This window comes from Microchirus variegatus (genome assembly GCF_963457635.1).
Source record: "Microchirus variegatus genome assembly, chromosome: 1".
In the NCBI taxonomy this organism is placed as follows: Eukaryota; Metazoa; Chordata; class Actinopteri; order Pleuronectiformes; family Soleidae; genus Microchirus; species Microchirus variegatus.
Genome location: NC_139802.1, coordinates 15,798,027 through 15,813,739, shown reverse-complemented (window position 1 = coordinate 15,813,739; position 15,713 = coordinate 15,798,027). Strand labels below are relative to the sequence as shown.

The 15,713-nt window shown below is 41.0% G+C and overlaps 3 protein-coding genes across 3 annotated transcripts in view; 2 read left to right on the top strand and 1 right to left on the bottom strand.

The window, feature by feature from the left end:
- nipal2 (NIPA like domain containing 2) overlaps positions 1-980 on the top strand; it is a 31,994-nt gene extending 31,014 nt beyond the window's left edge. Inside the window, exon 11 of the mRNA XM_083900541.1 lies at positions 595-980. Within this exon, the coding sequence (XP_083756667.1) occupies positions 595-701 (107 nt within the window). The 3' untranslated portion in view covers positions 702-980. The remainder of the gene's footprint in view (positions 1-594) is intronic.
- A 1,012-nt stretch (positions 981-1,992) lies between these two features.
- pop1 (POP1 homolog, ribonuclease P/MRP subunit) lies at positions 1,993-11,487 on the bottom strand (the record flags this gene model as incomplete). The annotated part of the gene is given in 16 exon segments (XM_083910681.1): positions 1,993-2,780; positions 3,892-4,128; positions 5,801-5,955; positions 6,491-6,721; positions 6,724-6,729; positions 6,789-6,910; positions 7,663-7,782; positions 7,888-7,996; positions 8,074-8,167; positions 8,453-8,730; positions 8,840-9,018; positions 9,193-9,280; positions 9,373-9,630; positions 9,750-9,925; positions 10,154-10,294; positions 11,373-11,487. Coding segments are annotated over 16 exon segments (3,009 nt in total). The 3' UTR covers positions 1,993-2,080.
- A 584-nt stretch (positions 11,488-12,071) lies between these two features.
- On the top strand, positions 12,072-15,439 carry LOC310931708 (2-iminobutanoate/2-iminopropanoate deaminase-like). Its single transcript, XM_083894939.1, has 6 exons — positions 12,072-12,207; positions 13,112-13,217; positions 13,416-13,470; positions 13,564-13,632; positions 14,943-14,998; positions 15,079-15,439. The coding sequence occupies exons 1-6, from the start codon at positions 12,143-12,145 to the stop codon at positions 15,136-15,138; spliced, it is 411 nt and encodes a 136-aa protein (XP_083751065.1). The 5' UTR covers positions 12,072-12,142; the 3' UTR covers positions 15,139-15,439.
- Positions 15,440-15,713: the final 274 nt, after the last annotated feature.

The following is a 15,713-nucleotide window of genomic DNA, read 5'->3' as shown; positions in this document are numbered from 1 at the left end:
AAGTGTTTCAATCTGGCAAATATCTCCAATGAAGGACAATCTTAACTCTTCAGCAGGCCAAGACATTTTGGACAACATTATGCTTCCAAATATGAGGCAACAGTTTAACAAACTGGTCATTTTGTAATTCAACATTTCTGTGCCCCAGCGCACAAAGAAAAGACTATAAAGTCACAGTTTGACTTTTGAGTTTGGTGTGGAAGAACCTGACTGGGCCCCACGCAGAGCTCTGACATTTGGGATGAACTGGAGCAGAGGTTCTGATCCAGGTCTTCTCGTCCAACATCAGTGTCTGACCTCATAAATGCTCGACAGAATAAATGGACACAAAAAATCTTGTGAGTAGAGTAGAATATGTTATAGCTGCCATTACAGTCATTACAGTCCCTTTTGGTGTAATGGTCAGACGTCTCAATACTTTGTCCATATAGTGTACGTTGTGGGATGACCTTTATTGATTGGTGCACTGATAATGCCAGAGAGTGTGAATATGAATCTCGCAGCACTGACCCACTGAATTAATCTGGTGTATCTAATGTTTGCAGCCCCGGTAGCTGGGTGTCTCTAATGAGCTGTGGCTGTCTGTGTTCACAGGGAGATTGCACGCAGGCAAAGTGCAGCCTGAGGCCAAGACTTCGACATACGGTTCGCTGGCAGCCAAGCTTATGTGCAGTAGAGCTGGACAAACAGATGATTCATAAAGACCCGCTCCGGTGATAGTTGGTACTGCAATTTAGGTAGACTCATGAGTGCATGTCTTTCCTCTGGGTACTTAAATGATAGCTCTATTTATAGAAATAAATGGTGGGAGGCAAGTCAAGCCAGTGTCAGCCGAGTGCCAGTATCAGTGGCCAAATTGGTGTTAAATTATTACACCAAAACTACCGAATACCTCTCAAAAAAAAAAGAGCGCTACTAGACTATTTTTGGTTTCACCTGTGTGATAGGAGTAATTCCAGCTGGGTAATCAATGATACTTGGAAAACAACCGACTCTAACTTAGACCAAAAAACACCTCAGGATTAAAGAGAAACATCAGATGCCTTATGATCAGCAGCCTTTGATTTTTAAACAACAGGCCACTGTGACCAACACCTGTAAATAAAAATATTTCAATTGTGTTAATTAACTGAGAAAATTGGTCTGTGTGCGATCATGTGTTAAGAAACAAGGGAGGTTTCTAAAATTCCAATCATTAGAGGAAATCATGGTATTAATGAAAAACGGTGCACTACTGCCCTCCGATGGTAGGGGGGGTGGAATCAAGGCTGCCCAGTCTGCCCTTCCATCTTTACCTCAAATAAACAACACACTACACTCTCAACTCCACTGCTAGCAAACTTAGGTGTTGCCAAGCAACTAACCTCTTATCTGCCACCTACACATTATGGGATGTGTGGAAAACTACTGTTGCTGCCAGTGTAACTATAAATGTTTAAGTGCAAGTGTTCAATGCACCAACTTGTAAAAGGTCAGAGATTAAATAACCAAGTGTGTGGGTTTTCCATAGGTGAAGCCAACGGTAATTACACACAAAAATACCCATTCTTTCAAGTGCAGCATTTTATTTGCTTATGTTCAAACAAAAAAACTGTTAAACTGACAGCTCTGAAATGAGACCCATTAAATGACTTAAAAAAATAGAACACCATCAAGATAAATACTTTCAGCGTCATTAAGTCTGGATATTAAAGGATGAACAAAAAAGCCATAAATTAATTCCTTCTTGAAAACAAGTCATTCTATCTGAAACCGACTGATTCCTATATGGAATCTGTCAGAGGAATTAGTGTGAAAACAAGTATCCACAAATAGCAAATTAACTGGAACAGTGATGATGTCTCTCGTTGGTAAAATATACAACTAAAATACAGAACTAAAAATAACACTTGACGCCTGGTAGCCATTCCTCAGGCATGCCATCAAGTCTGCAGCTAACACTGTGGAGAAGATGATGGCACGATACAAGAAAGCAATTACAAGGCACACGGATTCTGTTAATGAAGCATATGGCAAATTAATTGCATATAACACTCTCCATTAATGCAGAATCTAACTCTTTCTGTAAAGTACGTGTCAATCAGACCTCAATGTTGATTTTTGCAAAGCGGTAATGCAGGGAGGTTGGGTTGCGCAGCAGCACCATTCCTCTGTATTCAGGCGGCTGACTGAGGATGGTGTTGATGAGACCAGAGATGCTGATAAAGCCCAGAGCCTCCCCACAGCCAGCAGACAAAGAGAAGTCTCCCTGCGTGACCCAGCCTAGAGTCACTCTGGAGCAGTGAGAGGTGACACTCGGCAGAGGGTCCGGCCACAGCCCAAAGATGAGATCTGCGGAAGACTCAGGCGATTTGGGGTCTTTGGCAGCTGTGGTGAGGTTTGGTTCCGAGGTGGAAGGAAAGTCTGACCCTTTTGCCTCAGTCTTCTCAGGGGACACAGAGGATGCAGCAGCAGTTTTCTTAGAGCCCTTTTTCTTGTGCTTCGCTCTAGTTTTGAAGTGGTTTTTGTGCAGGGGCTCCTGGGGGCCGCTGCAGTCAGACTTGTTCTTTAGCAGTTTCAGGTCCTCTGTGAGTGGCACACACACCATGGCATGAAGCTCTGGTTTCCCCTTCGATAGCAGAGACAAACGCACCCACACCACACTCATCCTATGCTCGGCGAGAAACAATCTCCCAGCTGACGAGTCGAGAAGAGGCACTTGCCCGATGCGGCAGAATCTCTGACCTTTAGACGTTGTGGGCCTACACCACCCAGACAGCAGTTTCAGAGATTTTCTGTTCCTAGAAGGCAAATAACCATTTATAAACAATGGTTAATGTTCAGACAAAAAGTTGCATTCTCATTGGCTGTATCAGACATGGAAATTTACTGACAAACATTTGTAAAATTCCTAATACCAAGGTAGCTGACGTTTGAAAATCAATCAATTTGAGTCATTACTCAAAACTTGTGTGGTGGTTTTATGAGAGCAGATGCAACTCTTCCCATCTACTCATCTCAGTGATGCATTGCAGTCATCTGTGGCTGGATGTACTCTGGGGGATTCTCATCAGGGACATTATGATGAAAGGGAGGTAGGCCAGAGAGACGCCATATATCAAGCTTGTCAAGAACTGCTTGAGTGCCTTTTAATAAAGACGACTGGAGACCAAAGCTGCAGAAATAACGCTGCACATTTCTCTTCGTGGGACTTTTTAAAGTCAACTGTATTAATATTGTAACATGTGCGGGATGTTTACCCTCTTACTCCATCATGATAATCAGGCCACCTGGATTTATTTAGATTTTATGGCTGTAGAATTGTCAAAACAAATGTTCAATGAGTGAGTGCCTTTTTCAATGCATACTTTCACTTTCGATAGCAGTTATTGAAATGTTTAGGATTTCCGGTACTGAGGAGCTGTCTTTAAACGTGTGACACACTAATGAATCTTGTTTGTGATTGGACGGTCATTCCGCGGAAGTCCTGAGGGCTACCGTAATGACAAGTATATGGGTGTCCATCCTTTCATCTTCTACTGCTTTATCCTCCACATGAGGGTCGTGGGGGTGCTGTTCCAATCTCAGCTGAGGTAGGGTGAAAGGCGTGGTCCCACCCTGGACAGATGGCCAGTCCAATCATTTTTGAATTGTCTAGATATCACGGTATCAACAGTCTAGGAGTTACGGCGATGAGAAGTACGCATGCCAAAACCTGTCGGCAATGACAGGATGGTCACAGAAGGGTTAATTGTCTAAAGGGGTCTCACCACAAAACTGTGGTGGTCATGTGTTTTGAGTCAGTTCTGAGGAATTCACAATCATTAAAAGGAGGAGGATAAACAAAAAAACGGTACAGTTTCAGTGTAAATCACAAACAGGATTATACAAGAAGCAAAAGAAAACACTGACCTCAGTACAGTGAAGAAGCTCTGGGGTTTTGTTTCACTGATATTTGGCTGTGATGTCATTTCTTCCTCCATAACTGTGTCAGTGTGTGTTGTGGTTTCGGTCTGGCATTCGCTTTTTCTCTCCTCTCCTTCTTCCCTTGCGATGAGCTCCCATTCCTCAGCCAGCTGTTGCCACGGGCAACAGAACGGAGCCAGACAGCCATGTTTAACGTAATTGGTCCTCTTGGCGGGTGGACGCCTACAGAAGAGGTCAGAAGGTCAGAAACTTGTCAAACTGTTAGGACAACTCACCGACAATGAATCCAATACTTCAGGAGTGCTAAGCGGTCATTTGTAGGGGACCGACAGTGTGAAGCCTTTTTAACATCTCATCTGCATGCTGGCAGTTTGCATAAAAGAAATTAACTAAGGTCAGAGCTTAGGCGCACTTCCCTTTATCAAAGCATTTACTGAGAGCCTGTCGCACCACGTAGTCACACTATGTGCTTCTGATTATCTTTATCCTCTCATACAGTAACAGACCACCTACCAAACACAGCCTCAATGTACACGTACCAACCTGTTTGAGGTTCATTTTAAGTTTGCTTAAAGCCTTTTTTTTAAATAAAGTGCAGATGTAGATACACTTCTATCTTCACTTTCAAATTCAAGTACTTGAAGGTTTAGTGTGTAAGAATTGGTGACGTCATCTAATGGTGAGACTGCAGACTTTTAACAAACAGAAGACTTCTCCACTCACCCCTCCCTTTCCCATGCGCATTAGAGAGCTACGGTGGCCTTAGTGTACCAGAAAGGATGCCATTTGTCTTCATTTGCATGGTAAGATTCCACTTCAAAATGCGAAACGCATGCTCTGGCCGGTTTGTTCTGTTGCTGTTCTGGGCTGCTGTAGAAATATGACGCAGCAAGAAGACGACGGCGGCCTCCACAAAGACAGAGCCTTGCCTGAATTACATTTAATAGACTTGTTCCATTTTCTCTTCTGTCGTTTTGAATGTTTTCCCTGAAGCTTTGACTGGAGGAGTTTGAATGAACAAAAACAACGTAATTCTCCACCCTTTTGAACACTGAATGGTAAATATTTTATATTTTTGCCATCTATACGTTGTCTTGTTATTTTAGATAGGTCAAATAAATAAACTAGAACTACACATAAAAAAACATTTTATTTTAAAGCGATTATGCAGACAGAATCATTCTTAAGGGTAATGTATATAATTTCAGCCACTAAACCCCCTAAACTGGACCTTTAAGATTGTGTTTTACTATTTTCATTTATGTCAGAGCATAAAACCTCAAGACTGACAAATAGTTTGGCAGTATCAAATGTCTTTAAGCGTCACTCTGCTATGTGAGAATGCTGAAACCGATCTGAAATTCTGAAAACTTTGTGCAGTTCAACAAACCCTTATATCACATCTTTTATCAACAGCACACACAATTTCCTGGAAACCACACCACCATCACACCTGACGCAGCACATAATGAAGTGTTCTTTCAACTGTGATCCCCCACTATTTACAAAATATATGTTCCAGTGTTTATGCGAGGGGTCAACATATCAGGTGACACCCGATATACTAGGTTCACAGACTACGTATAAGAACAGAAGAACAATTTTATTCATTCTGATTAGGAAAATGTATCTTAAATATTTTATGGTTATGTGACCCTTGAATGCAATACTACACATTTATTTGTTTGTGTTTTACAGAAGCTACTGCATTACTGCCTTCTTCTCTTAACTTTTACCTCTTCTTTCTGTTCCAAATATCACCCAACTGTTACTACTTCTCATTCTCAAGGGCCTTTTCTTTACTACTACTATTAATACTAATCCATTCGCTAAACACTAATGCCACAGAACATTACTATTTTGCTTCCTCGCTCAGTTTCGGTGTTTCTCTGACCTTTTGAACTTGTCCAGGAGCTCGGCCTCCTGCTCCTCCTGAAAACGAACGCCTGCCGGACAGTCTGGGTAATCGTGGGGGAAGTGGGGGGTCCCTTTATTCTGAGAGTGTTTCAGACTCATATTCAGCCCACCAACACGGACTCCTCTGTAAACCTATCAGAGGGAGAAACAAGTAAATACTGAATTTCTGCAAATCTGAAAAAGCTTTCACCCTGCCTTTACATATCAAGTTAAGATCAACATTTCCAAACACAAACATACAAACATGTCTATTGCATCCAAGTAGAGGAACCTGAGATTTCCACTGTTTTTGGAATAATTTGGAATCTTAAATCCAAATCATTCCAACTACTGTTGTGTATTTATTAGCTTATATTTGAATATTTTAACAGGTTCCGTTTCAAAATGACACAAAACACAGTCCTTAAATGATGAGATTATGTGCTTTGATCTAAGTTTACCACAAAAAAAAATTGCTGTCAGAAACAAAACGAGTCAATAAATAAACAAATTGAATAAAATAAGATAAAATTAGTCTGTGGTACAGTCTAATTTTGCCTGTTATAAATCTATAACATGGGAATATTGAACTGAAGCTCAAATTTCTAACACATTTCAAATCACAATAGAAAATAACTGCAGTTGGATATGTTACCCAAATCATTCAGCCCTAAGTCCAGGTACTTACCAGTGGGACCCAGAAGGCCATTCCCCAGCCTTTAGGAAGCAGCAGGTCCCATCCCGCACCCCAGGAGCTCATTTCATGTCCCACCTGCTTACCAGGCTGGTGGACCAGCAGGACGGGGACTCTGCCCTGTAGTGGAGTGGGGCTCAGCCTGGAACCTGGCACCAGCACCTCGCTTCTCATACGGTTCAACTCCTGTAGCCATATACAGACATAGAGACAGTGGAATAAAAAGAAATATACTGTGTTACTGAATAATTAATGTTCAACAATTCTGTAGGTAACGAAAATGATAATCTACCTGCTCTGATATCTTGTTATCGGTAACATTGTCCCGTACAGACGGTTCCCAAAGGAAACTCTGACAACAGTTTTTGGGTACTCCACGCAGCATCAGCTCCCTCCTCTTCTCCTCATCCACCTCTGGAACAATTACACAACACAAACACATAGCACCTCCTCCTACATGGCCAGCATCTGCAAAATTTCAAGACTCTCCATATCTGATTTATAACCCAAAACTGAAGTTATCAGCAATGTCATCGCTGATAACTGAAACTAATTCAGGTAGCCTAAGGAAATAAGAACATAGGAACATGATGCAACAAAGCTGCATTAACTACACGCTTTGTGAAGTTTACGTTTGTTATTGTACAGCTAAGAATGAGGACAATTTGCAATAGTCAGTGCTTCCATATTGCAAGTTCTTAAAATGACCTGCAACAAGTTTAAATTGAACATGCAATAAGTTTACACTTCTGTCTTAACTATGAAAACCTTAACAGTGACAGGTTGACTATGAGAAATTATCAATATGATGGAGAAATCTGTGAATCAGCTGTCATCGGTCACCGAGTGCGTTTCGAGTACAGGGTCCTGCCAGGATTCGAACCTGGAACATCTGCATGGAGAGGCAGAGGCCCCCTGGAGCACAGAACCAGATGTGTACTCGCTGAAACAACCTCAGAACCAGACATAACAGACTGATTGTTTGGTAAATGGTCAGATGTCTGCTGGCATATCGTGTAGGAAAACTTTTCCTTAAGGGAAACTGAGATTAGGACAGGATAGCAGTTTATTGGTGATTAAATTATGGAAATAAAACCAACAGATTTCATTATTTTATTTGTCTGTAACTGTTATAGTGGCTGTGCCTCAGTCTGATCAGATTTTACCTTCCGTCTGCTTTACACATGGCAAAGCTTTAACCTTCTTTGATGGTAAAGTCAGCCTGGGATCATCTACAGCCAGACCCAGCACTGTGCCTGCAGGGAGCTCCCCGGTGGAATAGATGTCTGGATGAATTAAAACATTCACTTTTTATAAACATGTCTTTGCCTCATGGCATAGAAGAGAATAAGAATGCTTTCATTTACACTGTGAAATAATAAAAAGGAAACCTTTCAGGATATTAAAGATATCAGCTTGTTGTTTATGCAGATTCATCTTGCTCTCGTCTTTGCAGTGCTCAGGCCACCAAAGGGGAGATGGCTGGGATTTATCCAAAACCTTATAAAAGAAAGAAATACATACTTATTTGTTAGGAATGCACACATATCTATCATAGATGACTCTTAAACCCTTACGTTACATGCTGTAGCAGCTTCCAAAGTTTCAGCAAGAACAGTATGGGACTGTGGCCCAATGAGACGATAGCGAACCATCTCCATTGTGAGATCGCTGCAACAAATCCAAGCACAAGTACAACACAATTTAAACTGACGCAGGTTTATCTAAGCCTTTTATTTGCTCGGGCTGCTTTCAGACATGCACTAAACTCTGGAGATTGTCCACGGACTGGACTATGTGTGTGAATGCAAACAACCACAGAAGAGTCAGACTTCTGACCCTCACTTGGATTCTCTGTCATAATTCTCTTGTCATAATGTGAATGGCAAACTCCAGAGTTCATGTCTGAAAATAGTTTCAATTTCTATCTGTATCAAATCTGTAAACTCAACTGACTTTATGACTATTCCCGTTGAGCTGGATCTCCATGTGACCGGCGTACTGGGAGATCTGGTTCCGTCTCCTAGGATCTTCTTGGCAGGAGGTTCACAGTTATCCTTACAGATGCGCTTCCTCTTGGTCCTGTGACTCTGTGTGGCCTCGGGGGCCTTTTTTTCAGGTTTAAGTTCAGTTTCTGTGGTGGGAGTAACCTCTGCAGGTGTAACCACAGGCACAACTGGAGGGACTACAGCCTCACAACACTGACACACACTCTGTAACTCAGGGAGAAGATCCTGGAAGGAGCACACAGTATTTGAAGGTAAGAGTTGTGTTGATAATTGCCTGTCAATTGTCCTGTATCTGCTAAAAGTTTAACAAATTAGACATCGGAATGCCTCATACCTGTTTAATAGAGGGATGCGCCCAAATCCACAGCTGTCTGTGAGTTGATCCATGTGTACAGGGTCTCCAGATAAAGGTGACAGTGCCCAGGGCCTGCGAGGGGTACTGTCCCGCTCTGTACACCGCCGCGCTGCCCTGTCTTTGCCCTGATAGACACAGTGCTGCAGCAAATGTAGGACCTAGAAAACACATATACAGATTTTTTTTTCCAACCACTTGAAATAAACTGTCCATGTGTAGCCATAACTAAAAGTTAAAATTGCCATGTCTGTATATCAAAATAATCAAAGAGGAATAATCCATGTAAGAATTTCCACATACATATTGGTTGCCGAGTCATTAAAAATACTTACCAGCTTGCTTGCTGGTCAGTTGTGACAGAGCAGCCAGCAGCTTGTCTTCCTCTCCCTGCAGCTCTATGCAGCAGTAATAAGAAAGGTCCTGAAAGGACAGAACCAGAAGTTTCAAGATGACTTCATTACAAATCAACGAAGCAAACAAAAGAACAAGAAATTGTGAAACTGTGAGGTCACCTGCAGCAAACAATGGGTGCTCATGGCTCTGTAGCAGGGGCGATAACATTTACATGTGGGTCTGTCCCCGAGACAGTAGCCCCACTTTTTAACCATGTGGAAGCGCTTGGCGTGCCAAATGTGCGTTTCTAGCCATAAATTTTTTCTCTGACGCCGGTTGAACTCAAGCAATAGGTTTCCATGCCGGCGTCGGGCCTTGCGGCTCTTGCCCTTTGCCTGTTCCTTCTTCTTTGAGCCAGCCTGGAGGCTCTTCTCTCGCTGTGAGGGGAAAGACACAGAGCATGACAGAGGTTCAAAGAGTATGTTTGTATATGAAAAGTGGATGTTATATGTTAACGTCATTAGGATACTTAATGTAACTATGTCCTAAACTTTACCAGTCTGTTAGCGGTGTCTCTTAGTCTGCGAGGGAGGCGCTTGATGTTGTGGCTCATGGCCCTTCTCCTCATGTGTTTGGGCAGGGCTTCAAACACATGGCAGCTGGCCGTTGTCTTGTTGACAGCTTTTAACATGGCTCTCACCTCTGCCGCCCTGGCCATAGCAAAACGACCACCTGGTAAGAATGGCAGTTGGAAAGAAAAGCAACGGCACTGAATTTTGTATTCAGTTTGCGGGCAATTTCATAATTCACTGCTTCTCAGTTCAACTAAATGTAATGAATCTTAGGGGGAAAATAACGACACTGAGTGTAGCAGTAAAATAAATTACGAATCTCTACATACATCAGCTTAGTCAGCAATTATACTGATGTGACTTTGTAAAAGTAAGACAAGGTCTTTACCTGCAATATGCTTTGGTATTTCTTTGGCATAGCTTCCTCCATCTCTCTGGTGTCCACGTACCCATCCACCCCGGTGCTGAGGTTTTGCCTGCCTCTCTATAGACTGTTGAATATCAGATGGAGCACTGCCACCACTCCCACCTTCAGGAAGATCATCAATTTATCATTTCAGAACCAATGAGACTGCTAATGACAGATTACCAAACAGCCATAACAGTTGTCAAAAAACACTCAGAGGTTATGGCAATTACATTGTGGTTAAACATTGAAGAATTGGACCTTGTTAGGGGTTTCTTTCATATCATATGGCCCTGTTTTAGAGTAGCCCCTAAATCTTCACCGAGACATCACGCTAACACCAATAAGTGACATGTATGAATGTGGTTAGTAACAATCATATACCCTTTAGATTATCTTTTCTTTTTCCTCTTGATCAAATAAATTTTACATAAACTCCTTCTTGCCCAGTCTCCATAAATTCCTCTTTCCACCAAGGCTGCTCTGACGCCAGTTGGCAGCAAGTGCGTCATATCAATTTATTTATTTTTTCTTGACAGCCAAAGCGTTCAACTGGAAAAAAAATAGGTTTGATGCTAGAACAGAATGTTTACTGGTCTACAAGTAAGAAGTGCTTACATAAAAGGCTGAGGGCAGGATTATTGTGACCAACAAAAAAATTCAAATAGTTATGACAATAGACGTCACACTGAGGATAATAAATGGTCACCCAAACACTGGTGGTAGTAACAATTACACATAAACATTTATGTGAAGACATGTCAACTCAGTGTCAGCCAAGAGAAACCAGAAAATAGTCACATTTACCAAGCTGATAAATCTGAAAGCTTATTTTGATTAATGAATAGAGTATTTCAGGATCACTGTACCATCATACCATTGTTATCATGGACGAATGCGTATTGTAGTGTAGTTGTGCGTCACCCTATGTGTCCCGAATATCATCGGTACCGGTCTGACACTAGTCAAAATAACTGGATCAGATATCAGACAAATCCAAAAATCATATGGCATGCTTCAAATGTTGCACAGACTGCAAACATTTTGAGCATTGCAGCCGAGTCATGTTTGTGCTGTTTATTTCTTCTTTATTATATATTATATTTGTTAAAGTTTGGGTTCAGTGGTGACCATGCAAACACACACAGCATCACAGGAGAACTGACAGAGAGACAGAGGCAGAGAGAGAGCGACACAGTACCAGTGACCGGTGTGTCTCCTCCGTTTCGTGGGTTGTTCTCCCCTGATGGATACTGAACACTGGAGGGCTGGTTCCTCATCTTCCTCTCCTTTATCTTCACTTTGGCAGCAGACATTTTCTACACAACACAGTCAGAGGAAGTAAAGAAGGCGTGTTTGAAACACACAGCAGTTTGTGGCTGCTGCAAAAACGTCAGCTCACGCTAACCACGCTACGTTATTCCACGTAAAGTGGAATATATATATACATATACAATCGTATAGTTTGCAGTCCAGACCAACCGCGTTGTATATGCTCACCTTCATTTTCCACGGCTGTGGCTGAACGTCTCAAACTTTGTCCAAACGTGTGTCTTCTTTCACGAACTACTAGCTTCCATGTGAATTTTCAACACGCTGCGGTTTAACTTCCGGGTACATTCACATTCAATCATGGGGGTTTTAGAGTATAGGCGCAACGAAATAAACAAAAATAACATTAACTTATATCACGTTTATTCTTTCTCTAATTTTCCAATGTTTGTTCTAAAATTACACACACATAGTAAAAAAAAACATTTTAAATATATTTTTGATCTACAATTGTACTAAAAGTTTTTCATGATTGCGCGTTTACAATGATACTTACGGTAAAGCGGCTTTGCCGTTGCTGTGTCGTCATATACTCCCTCCCCTCGCCTTCACTCCCCTTCTCCTTTAACACAACTTTCTCTGTTTCACATTGTTTTTAAGGGTCTGTGTTTGTATTTCGAGTCACGATACATCGGTGAAATGGCTGCTCTCATCAGGAGAATCATCAGCACAGCGAAGGCTCCTGCCGCGATCGGTCCGTACAGGTGAGAGGAGCTGGCTGTGGCCAGGCTGCTCTGCACGGCTCCAGTCAAAATGTGACACTGGTCTAAACCTAAAATGTAGAGCCATAACTATGAATATAACTTCTCAAAGTGACTGAATTGTCTTGTTCTGTTGCGTAAACCACTGTTTAGCAGCTGCCCTCATGTGGCAGCTGCAGTGTAGTTCCTCTAAGTTCAGGGTCAAAGTGCAGCTGTTCAGTTTAAACTGCTAACTATTTACAAGACAAACTGACTGTTGTATTAAAATGAGAAAGGTGTGCTTATATTCACTATGGTTTTAAATATCTATTGGAACAGAGGTCTCAACCCCTTTTCATCATTCCACATCAAAACAATCATTCCATATCAAAACAAACACTTTTATTTTGAAATTATGTGAAATATCATCACAAGTATTATTATTTCAATATCTTTTTCTTAAAAGGTTGGACCTTTTTTCACTTGACTGCCTCCCTACTGACCAAAATAGACACTCAGTGACCCCCAGGTCATTTGAGTTTGAGACCCCCGTACCAAACCCCAGATTGGCAGCTTCTGTGCACTTGATCTGACCATTAATCAGTAAATCTAAGCAAGAGTTGGTGTAAAAAGATAACCTGTATTTATTGATGCTGCCTATGAAGAGACTAAAACTCTGCCCTGATGAAGTCAACATTTAATGGATGCTGCTGGTCCAAAACATGTGACATTTTCTTAAAGAAGACCCTCAAGTCACTTAAAGGTAGCACTGAAATCTTACAGCACACTTGAGCATCTTGACCAGCTTTCTCCAGTTTTCACGATTAACCACAAACTCTGCAACAAAGCACACCAATGACATAAAGACTTGATATCAAACCATTTAAAAACAGCCATTACTTTGTTTCTGTCTGTGTTGTCTCTACAGCCAAGCAGTGGTGGAAGACCGGACTGTGTACGTCTCAGGACAGCTGGGGATGGATCCTGTCAGTGGACAGCTGGTGAAAGGTGGCGTTCAAAATCAGACCAGACAGGTGACGCATCACAAAACCCTGTTCGGTTAGTTAGATATTTCTTGTTTGGTTATGTCTAGTGCTTCAAGAAAATCTTTCCATCCATAAAATGGTGCTATACACACACACACTTAGAAACTATCATTTAAAATGATGCATGCTGTTGTGGTTTTAGAAGAACAAAGCAGTTGTATTAAATGAGAATAAAACTTCCTCCAGGCTCTCATAAACATGGGGGAAATCCTTAAAGCTGCTGGCTGCAGTTATGAGAATGGTGAGTAAAACTTATGAGATGTTTAAGTGTTGCATTTGAACACTTATATTCTTCCTGCTTTTTGTCAATTGTATCTCATCTTTTTTGTTGCAGTTGTCAAAACCACAGTGCTCTTAGCTGACATGAACGACTTCACCAACGTCAATGACGTATACAAGCAATGTAAGTGCAGTTAATTCTTTTATAAAATGTCCTCATTGTTGTCTCTCACTGTTGTTTTACTGTCATTCATTTCTGTGATCGGCCCTCACATCATTTCAATTGTGCAGTCTTACTTTTGCCACTGGGTGTCAGTACAATCCAGCCTGACTGCAGTAGGCTGGTGTGACTCACTTGGATGTTTCACTCTTATGCAAGCAAGCAAGCAAAGTTTATCCACAAAGTGTTTCACGGCAAATAAAATAAGATTGAGAAGAAACAAGTGTACTCCTCGATTCAATTCACCGAACACATGGGCGCTACCATATCATTGTCTCTGTACGTGACTCTGACCTTTTCCAAAGTGTGAAGCGTTTAAATCTTATTTAGTTTTAGCCTTGTACAGTGTTAGCCAATGTGTGCAGAGTCACTGACAGTGAGTGACACCTGTGTTGTACTGTAGCTGTTGGTGGATTAAGCCTAAAACTAAATGTCAAACAACACGCGCAACAAGAGTTCTCTCAATTTTAAAAGGTCTGCATGGAAAATCAGAAATAATAATCTATCTAAACAATTTTCAAACTTCCCATTCATAATGTTGGACTTAATTCGACTTATAATGACCGCACAAAGCTGCTTCTTAAATCAGTAGTGTCAGTCAAATGTTTGTAAGTTCTGACAGCTGCAGAAAAAAGTTTAATTCAGGTCTTAATCCAGTCTGAGTATAGATTGATCGGGTTTAAATCTGTACTCAGTTAGGTAATGTTGAAAATAAACATTGCTTCGTATCATCTCATCATCTTCACAATAGATCTAGATCTATTTTTTGCACACTAACCACATGTTTCTTACACCGCTAATCTGGTGCTATACTGGTGACACCAGTTGTTCAAGAAGTGTTGAGAACATGTTCTCTGCACGCATTCTTGCTTGTTCCCCTGAGGTTGAAGCTGGGCGGAGCTACCGTGGATTTGCATAAAAATCATAATATCAATCAATCCACCGTGACAGGTTCAACACTACTGGTAGAGGAAAGAGGCACATACTAATCACGCCTTAGCTGAACACGCTTTCTCAATGCCACAGATCTATCTATCTACAGAGAGATTTATTCTAATGAAATAAGTGATAACACAACAACAAAGGTGTTCAGGTAAATTTATGGAAACTATTTTGTTCTTCACTAAGTAAAGTATTTTATGATTTGATTTTAGTTTCAAATTGGAGTTGGATGACACTGACATTACGCCAACGTGTTTCACCTAAAGTCAACATTCGTGTATGTGTCTGTTGTAATTTAATGTAATTAGATTTTTTTTGTGTGTTTTTTCTAGTCTTCAGCACTAACTACCCAGCCAGAGCTGCGTACCAGGTTGTTGCTCTTCCCAAAGTATGTATGTTTTAAAGAGTGTTTGCTTTGAAACCTGTTTTGGATTGAACCAGACTCAAAACTGTGTTCTCTCTTTGTAGGGGGGGCTGGTTGAGATTGAAGCAGTTGCTGTTCTGGGTCCTCTGACCAATGTTTCCTAACAAGACCGTCCATCAAAGATTGTGCCTTTTTTTGCAGACTAAACAAAAATCAATAAAACAAACTGTGAAGTAGTAATTATTTCCATTATAGAGCTGTCCTCTCTTGTTGAGCTTATGGTGAATTTCACTTACAGTAGTGAAAAACAGTGAGTCACACACACATCACAGTGTATCCTCTCTCCTAAGATGATGCGTGAATAAATACAATATTAATACATAATAAATGTTTTTTGCTTTTACTTAAATTGTGACCTGTAGATATACAATAAAACCACAAATGAATTGCAGAGGTCAGTTACATAGTTACAGAGGTCATTGTCAAACATTTTTTATTACTGTTTAAAGTTAAAGGAAACATGTTGAACTGAAACCCTGGCCTCACTGATTGCAATTAGGACTGAACGATTTTGAATTAATATCCACTTGCGAATGTTTTGACTGAAATTGGAGGGAATGGTAATTTGTACAGAATTGTACTAATTTTCATTGATATTTAAAATGATTACTCTTGTGTGTGTAGATCTGTGTGAAACTGTTTTCCTCTGTCCTTAGAATATGATTTACTATTGCAGTTC

What these genes read in the sequence shown, in the direction of transcription:
- LOC310931708 (XM_083894939.1), top strand. Translation starts at nt 12,143, where the DNA reads ATGGCTGCTCTCATCAGGAGAATCATCAGCACAGCGAAGGCTCCTGCC. An exon ending in TGGCTGCAGTTATGAGAATG is followed by an intron (nt 13,471 to 13,563) that starts GTGAGTAAAACT and finishes TTTTTGTTGCAG; the next exon opens with TTGTCAAAACCACAGTGCTC. An exon ending in CAATGACGTATACAAGCAAT is followed by an intron (nt 13,633 to 14,942) that starts GTAAGTGCAGTT and finishes TGTTTTTTCTAG; the next exon opens with TCTTCAGCACTAACTACCCA.